The 8493-nt window shown below is 34.9% G+C and overlaps 2 protein-coding genes across 2 annotated transcripts; both read right to left on the reverse strand.

The window, feature by feature from the left end:
• Positions 1–973: 973 nt before the first annotated feature.
• On the reverse strand, positions 974–2257 carry LOC125041296 (pupal cuticle protein 36a-like). The gene is made up of 2 exons (XM_047636132.1): positions 2173–2257; positions 974–1402 (listed from the first exon to the last, which is right to left on the reverse strand). Exons 1-2 carry the CDS (start codon positions 2179–2181, stop codon positions 1094–1096), a joined length of 318 nt encoding a protein of 105 aa, XP_047492088.1. The 5' UTR covers positions 2182–2257; the 3' UTR covers positions 974–1093.
• A 4263-nt stretch (positions 2258–6520) lies between these two features.
• On the reverse strand, positions 6521–7813 carry LOC125041297 (pupal cuticle protein 36a-like). Its single transcript, XM_047636134.1, has 2 exons — positions 7739–7813; positions 6521–6949 (listed from the first exon to the last, which is right to left on the reverse strand). Exons 1-2 carry the CDS (start codon positions 7745–7747, stop codon positions 6650–6652), a joined length of 309 nt encoding a protein of 102 aa, XP_047492090.1. The 5' UTR covers positions 7748–7813; the 3' UTR covers positions 6521–6649.
• Positions 7814–8493: the final 680 nt, after the last annotated feature.

The raw sequence follows: 8493 nt of genomic DNA on the forward strand, positions 1-8493 counted from the left end.
ATCTGCAATGAATAGAGGCTATTACATTCCTCACACGCAATCAGAAGAAGAAGCAGCGCCCTTCATTTTAACAAATTTTTATCTTGATCTTATGCTACGGTAGATTTATCGTGATACTTTTTTTCTTTTTTTTTGTAAATTAAATAAAATAAATTTGTGTAAATAATGTAATAAGTATGAGGATAGTCGTGGTATTTCTACTTATAAACATTCCGAAAAAAAACTCTTTTACTGCTTTTTGAGGGATAAGGTTGGTTGGGGATTTTATTTCCATGCTATTTTATCTTTTATTAATCTTATTTTTACATGTTTATAGTTTTAACGGAGAGAGTAAGGCAATATCCTTGTTTGGGGAATGCACAGGACTCCCCGGATATACACATAAGTTGTTGAAAAAAGCGTGATCGTTTAGTAGAAAAGTTCTCGTTTTAGACACTTCCGCTTTAATTTCTTTACACAAATACTTAAGAAAATTTTATTCAAAATGCGTATATGTGAATATATACAATTGTAAGCAGACGTGCACGTTCATATGAATATGCATATATATGTCTCTGTGTGTGTGTGTGTGTGTGTGTGTGTGTGTGTGTGCATGTTTATATATATATATATATATATATATATATATATATAGATGCATGTATCTCCACACAATAAAATACAATACAAGATATTAATTCTTAAACACATCTTTCCTTTTCTTCCTCCCTCACTCTCTCTCTCTCTCTTCCCCCTCCCTCTCTCTCTCTCTCTCTCTCTCTCGTTGAAAAGCTTTATAGTTTTGACCTAGCTAGAGTTGGCCAGAAAATATGTATTGTGTGTGGATGGATGTGTGTATATATATATTCGAATGTGTACATATACGTTGTTGAAAGGAATGATAAATAGACAGAAAAGGACTGGCTGCCAGCTGTAGATATCGATACACAAGTAAATGGTAAAAACGTTCAAAGGAAATATTTAAAATCTTATAATAATTTCTACATATGGCGAAATTTTATTCAGGACTCCCGTGAAAACGGAAATTCGGGTTGAAAAGGCCAATGTTACAAAGCAATCGTCACTGTCCGAGTGTCATGAGCTGGAGTTTTTTTTACCAGAAGCCGTGACCGAAGTGACCGAAACCTCTTCCCCCTCCGTAACCCCCAAAGCCTCTTCCGAAGCCTCCATAACCTCTTCCGAAGCCTCCGAAACCTCTTCCGAAACCTCCGAAACCTCTTCCGAAACTTCCAAAACCTCTCCCGAAGCCTCCGAAGTGGGGATCGGCCTCAGCGCCAGCTTTGGGAGCAGCGTCGGGGACAGCTTCAGGGTCGGCGTCAGCCAAGGCGTAAGGGTCAGGCATGGCGCTGGCCCAGGCCACCAGGCAGGACGCGACCACAGCAAGGGCCAGAATCATCGACAGCTGTAGTCATCAAATAGTTATGTGAAATCAGTTCTCGATTTAAGATGGTCTGATATATATATATGTATATGTATATATATATATGCATGTATTTGTGTATGCGCAGAAATGTGTGTATATATACATATATATGTATATACTGTGTATGTATGTACATATGCGCGTAAATATGTGTATAAATATGTATGTATGTATGTATGTATATATACATATTTACATATATATACACATGTATGTGTGCGTATTCCCGCTATGGGTCCTAAATAGGAGTCTGAAACATCATCTGGTGCTTCCTATATAACTGTTACTAAAGTTTCTAAATTCCCTAATAGTGAAATTCATTAAAAAGTGCACAAATTATGGGCATGTTCATATGCCATACCCAATATGAGTTAAGCTTATTTACTTTCTTTACGTGTAGATGGCTCCACAAGTACTTGATTTTCGGAAATAGTTTCTATGTTATATTGCTATTAGTAATGCCAATAACATAAGCATAATGTCAATATTAACAACCGCAATTGAAAGGTGAAATCCGGTGAGGTCACAACGTCTACGAACTTACCTCTTGGTGGCTACTCACTTATGTACCCACCTAGCAGATATATCTCACAAAACAACACAATGATATATATATATATATATATATATATATCGTGAAAATATATATAAATCACATTCGAAGATGTATTACATGTAAAATCTAATTAACGAAATACGATAGGGATAAAGTATATCAAGTATTGCACAAAATTCGATGTGTAACTTACCAACTTCATGGCGAAACTACGCAAGTGCGAGCGGGTACAAGATGCAAGCAGAACAGGCAATGTGACCAGCCTTGGGATGGACCTCAGCTTATATACACCTCAAGACGAAAGTCAAGGTCATAGCAACCATTTTGTTTAAGAAATGTGAGTGGGGAAGTCTGGGATTTAGGGCTTCAGTTTTTTTGTTATTCATTTGTTCCCTTTTTTGAGGTGTGGGACCTTATTTATGTCCTTTAATTAAAGTCTATAAATCCAGTTGTTATTTTATCATTCGGTCTATATTGTTGTCAGACAGTGTGTGTTTTTGTTTGTGTATGTATGCATTTATCTACCTGTTGTATTTATTGATGTATCCACCTTGTTATCCATCTACTCATTATTTACTCTATCTAAATCACATATTCACCTACTCAGATATTTCTCTCTTAGTTTCTATATGTATCACTTTACAGCATCCATCACTTACTGCATTCAGAGATTCTTGAAATTTCTTCTTGTTTGATATCAATAATCATACATTTTGGTTACAGTTACGTACATATTTTTTACCCATAGATTCTAGCCACAGATATATGATTATTGATCAAATACATTATTGCCTTTCATATTCTCATTGTATATAAAAAAAAAAAGATTCTGCCAGTATCATAATTTCATAGATTAGTGTATCGTCTTACTCTTCCCTGCAACAGTTTTCATCATTCTTTTTCTACTTTTCTACGTGATGTTGAAGCCGCCCTTGTTCCTGACGCTGAATCTGACCTTGAAGCTGAAACTGATCTGAAGTCGATACTAGAATTGACACTCGAATGTTTACGTTTACTATAGCTGACCCTAACAATGACTATGACCATAAAATGACTTTAAGAACAATCAAAGGCAGGAAATGGATGGTGTTTTCTAGATAGAAAGTTTTTTTTTTTTTTTTTTTTTTTTTTTTTTTTTTGCTTATGTATTTTTTCAGTAACAGTGAGATAAATACTTATGCCAATAATGATGGTAATGATTTGAATATAAGGTTGGACCACCTACAGCAATAAGAGTGATTTTAGTGATTTAATCCTATGATCGATCATTAGTTTTATTGTTAGTTATTTTTATCACAATGATTATTGTTACAGTTATCATTATCATTATCATTATATTTATCATTACCATTATCTTTATCATTACCATTATCTTTATCATTACCATTATCTTTATCATTACCATTATCTTTATTATCTTTATAATTATCATTATTATTACTTTCATTAATGGTATTAGTAGTAGTATTAACATTATTATTGTCATCATCATCATTATCATTATGGTTATCGTTATTATTGTCATCACCATTACTAATGTCATCATAATTGTTATGATTGTTAGTAGTTAGTAGCTTAAGTAAAGTTATAAATATCATTATTATTATCATCAGCATTAACGTTATTATTATTGCTGTTACTTTTTTGTCACCATTATCATTATTGTCGTTGTTATATGTGTATGCATATACATGTATGTATGTATATATATATGCATGTGTGTATGTATGTAAACACAACATGAGATAGTGTGGAATCATTCATTCTGGTTTTGCTCTCTCTTTCTCTCTCTCTCTCTCTCTCTCTCTCTCTCTCTCTCTCTCTCTCTCTCTCTCTCTCTCGCTAAAGACCTTTTGACTTGGCTAGAGTTGGCCAGAAAATATGTATTGTGTATGGATATATGTATATATACTTATGCGCACATGTACATATAGGTAGATGATAAATAGACAGGGAAAAGGACTGACTGACAGCTGTAGATATCGATACTCATACATTCATTCATATAATAGAGGAAGCATAAATCTTGTAATCATTTTCTTCATATAGTGAAACTGCATTTAGGACTCCTGTGAAAATCGAAATTCATCATCATCATTTGGGAGCTAACGCCGGAAGGGACGCATAGCCGCATCCACCCTTTGCTTCCACCTACGAGGGTCCCTCATGGCGAGCCGTCAGGCAGGGCCCCGGCCCATCTCTACTTCCTCATGACAGGTTTGATCGATCTGCCCAAGCCACGACTTTCTCGGTCGTCCCACAGGTCTCCTCCACCCAGGGTTGTCACGGGACAACCCTGGGCAGGGTCATCCGACGGGAATCGGGCCAAGTGGCCGTATAGCCTGAGTTGGCGATCACGGATTGTGCAAGTAACAGGTCCTGTACCGGACTCACGGTGCAGCCGTTGGTTGCACACATGGACCCGCCAACTGTACCCCATGATCCGGCGCAAGGATTTGTTACAAAAGGCATCAAGACAAGATTCCAGAGCACAAGATAGCGTCCAAGTTTCACTACCATATAGTAAAACTAGCAGTATCAGGGCCTTGAAAACACGTAACTTGGTCCTTCTGAACAGGTACCGGCATCTCCAAATAATCTTGTCGCGAGATTTCATGACCCCTGCTGCCAGGCCGAAATTCGGGTTGAAAAGGTCAATGTTACAAAGCAATCGCCACTGTCCGAGTGTCATGACCAGGAGATATTTACTAGAAGCGACCGAAGTGACCGAAACTTCTTCCCTCCCGACACTCTCATAACCTCTTCCGAGGCCTCCGAAACCCCCAAAACCTCTTCCGAAGCCTCCGAAACCTCTTCCGAAACCCCCAAAACCTCTTCCGAAGTGGGGATCGGCCTCAGCGTCAGCTTTGGGAGCAGCGTCGCGGACAGCTGGCGCTGGCCCAGGCCACCAGGCAGGAAGCAACCACAGCAATGGCCAAAGTCATCGACAGCTGTAGTCATCAAATAATCAGTTCTCAATTTAAGACGGCTTGATATATATATATATATATATATATATATATATATATATATATATATATATATGAAAAGAGAAAACACACTACCGTGTTGATACTATGGTATATAAAACCACAATGTAAATTGTACATGCATACAAATATACATATATATATAAACATACACTCACACCTATATTTATAAACATGCATATGCGTGTGTATACCCACTATGGGTACGGAATAGAAGTTTGGCTTTCTCGAAACATCATCTGGTGTTTCCCTTATAACTGTTACAAAAGTTTCTAAATTCACAAATTGTGAAATTCTTTAACTAGTGAAAATGTTATGATCTAAGAAACAGAACCTGTAAAAGTTGTAAATTAAACCGGTTTCGGCTGGGCATGTAAATTGTATGCCATACCCAATGTGAGTTAAGTCTATTACACATAAATGGCTCCACAAGTACTATGTCACCAATGAGCCAGATACTAATACTACATGTCTCAAATGTTTATCCTTTTCCTAGATTTTCGGAAATAGTTTCTTTTATCTTATATTGCTATTAGTAATACCAATAACATTATAATAAGCATAATGTCAATATAGTTTATTATTATTTTATATTCGTTTTATATTCCTGTCTCTCAGTTTATATTTTTGTTTGTGTATGTATCTATCTCCTGTATATATTAATATATCCACCTTGTTATCCATCTATTCATCTTTCGCCCTATTTACATTATATGTTCACCTAGTCAGACATTTATCAATTAGTTTATATGTATATGTATCACTTTATATCATTATTCAGAGATTCCCGAAATCTCGTCTGGTTTAATATCAACAGTCTTGGTAAATACATTTTGTTTACATTTTTTTACACATAGACTGTAGCCACAGATGTCAAATTATTTATCAAATACATTATTGCCTTTCATATTATCATTGTGTCCAAAAAATAAATTCTGCCAGTATCAATTTCATTTACGTTAATGCAACTGCAGGTTAGTGTATCGTCTTGTTCTTCCCTGCAACAATTTTCATATATTTTTTTTTTTTTTCTACTTATATCCTCGTAGTTCTGAAGTCGATACTAAAGTTACTTCTTGACTGTATGAGTCTAAAGTTACCCTCTTAGGACAATGAAATGCAAGAAATAGATGGTGTTTTCTACATAGCAAGCATCTGTTGAGAATTTAGCTTCTTTTTCTTTTGGCTGGCTTTTCAAGACTTTTTATGTATTTTTTCAATAACAGTGAGAGGAATATTAATATGATGTTAATAATAATGGAACTGAGATAATATGTACGTTAGGTTATTGAGAAATCATACACCCTCAAACACACCGTTTCTGTTTTTCCTCTCTCTTTCTCGTTGAACGGACTTGTAGTTTTGACTTAGCTAGGGTTCACCAGAAAATATGTATTGTGTATGGATGCATGTATATGCTTACGTATATGTACATATACTCAGATGAACGGAATGATAGACAGAGAAAATGACTGGCTGCCAGCTGTAGATATTGATACCTATATCCAATCTAGTAAATGGTAATAACTTATAAAGGAAATATTAAACATCTTTTAATTATTTTCTTCGTATGGCGAAATTTTATTCAGGATTGCTGAAAAAACGGAAATTCGGGTTGAAAAGGCCAATGTTACAAAGCAATCGTCACTGTCCAAGTGTCATGAGCTGGAGTTTTTTTTTTTACCAGAAGCCGTGACCGAAGCCTCTTCCCCCTCCGTAACCCCCAAAGCCTCTTCCGAAGCCTCCATAACCTCTTCCGAAGCCTCCGAAACCTCTTCCGAAACCTCCGAAACCTCTTCCGAAACTTCCAAAACCTCTCCCGAAGCCTCCGAAGTGGGGATCGGCCTCAGCGCCAGCTTTGGGAGCAGCGTCGGGGACAGCTTCAGGGTCCGCTTCAGCTAAAGCGTAAGGGTCAGGCATGGCGCTGGCCCAGGCCACCAGGCAGGAAGCGACCACAGCAAGGGCCAGAGTCATCGACAGCTGTAGTCATCAAATAATCATGCGAAATCAGTTCTCGATTTAAGACGGCTTGATATATATAAATATATATACATGTGTATATATAAGTATAAATGTTTATAAGCCTAAATGTGTGTATACACATATATACGTATGTATGTGTATATATACCCATATATATACAATATACATATGTATACAAACAAATACATATATACAATATATTTATATATATGCAAACACACATAAAATCATATACACTTAAACCTATATTTATAAACACATACATATGCGTGTGGCTTCCCTTATAACTGCAACTAAAGTTTCTAAATTCACAAATTGTGAAATTCCTATGATTTAAGTTTAATAGCTGTCTTTACACATAGATGGCTCCACAAGTACTTTGTCACAAATTAGCAAATTACTAGTACTACATGTTTCAATTGTTTGTCCTTTTCCTAGATTTTCGAAAATAATTTATTTTATCTTATATTGATATTAGTAATGCCAATCACATAAACATAATGTCAATAATTTTTTTTTTTAAATATGGATAGCATTAGTAAATAAACATTTTCCCCAAAAAACGCATGGAAAGGTAAGGTTAGTTAAGTGTAGACATTTCACAAAACAATACAACAGGAGAACCACATTTCCCTGGCGGCATGGGTTAAGATATATTTCGTGAATTTATTATTTTTACATCATATCTGAAGAAATATACCTAACCTAACTTAACTAAAGGAATAAAATAAAGATAAAATGTACCTTGCATTCCAAAAACTTCACAAAACTCTATTTGTAACTCACCAACTTCATGGCGAAAATATCGTCTCAAATGTGAGTACCAGATGCAAGCAGAACAGACAATGCTTCAGCCTCGAGTTGAACCTCAGCTTATATACGCCTCAGTCAAGGTCATAGCAACCATTTTTTTTTTTTTTTTTTTTTTTTTTTTAGATAATTTGGGTGGGGAAGTCTGAGTTTTAGCCCCTTTTAGTAACAGTGAGAGAAATGCTGTTATTTCAATACTAATCGTAATATTGGTAGTGAGATAACGATAGCACCAGCAATAGCAATGATAATGAGAGCGATTTTAGTGATTACTCATCCTTCCTATCCTTATTCCTATCTGTCCTTATTATTACTATTTCATTTTAATAATAATAATAATAGTTAATCTTATCATCATTATCATTATAATTATTTTTATCATTATTTGTATTATTTTTTTAATTACTATTACCATCATTATATGTAATAGTAACATTATTATTACTATTATTATTATCAGCATCATCATTATTATTATTATAATTATCGTTATTATTACTAATGGCATCATTAGTATTATCATTATTATGATTATTATTATTATCATTGCTGTTATATTTATTATCCCCATTATTATTGTTGTTGTTGCTGTTGTTATTGTTGTTCCATAGTATTACGATTATAATGATGTTAATAATAACAACAGGAATGAAGATGATAATTCAGATCCCAATAATGATAATGATGGTGATCAAAATTATAATGACTAAAATACAGTAATATTAATAGCA

The sequence above is a fragment of the Penaeus chinensis genome, chromosome 30, assembly GCF_019202785.1.
Source record: "Penaeus chinensis breed Huanghai No. 1 chromosome 30, ASM1920278v2, whole genome shotgun sequence".
Classification (NCBI taxonomy): Eukaryota; Metazoa; Arthropoda; class Malacostraca; order Decapoda; family Penaeidae; genus Penaeus; species Penaeus chinensis.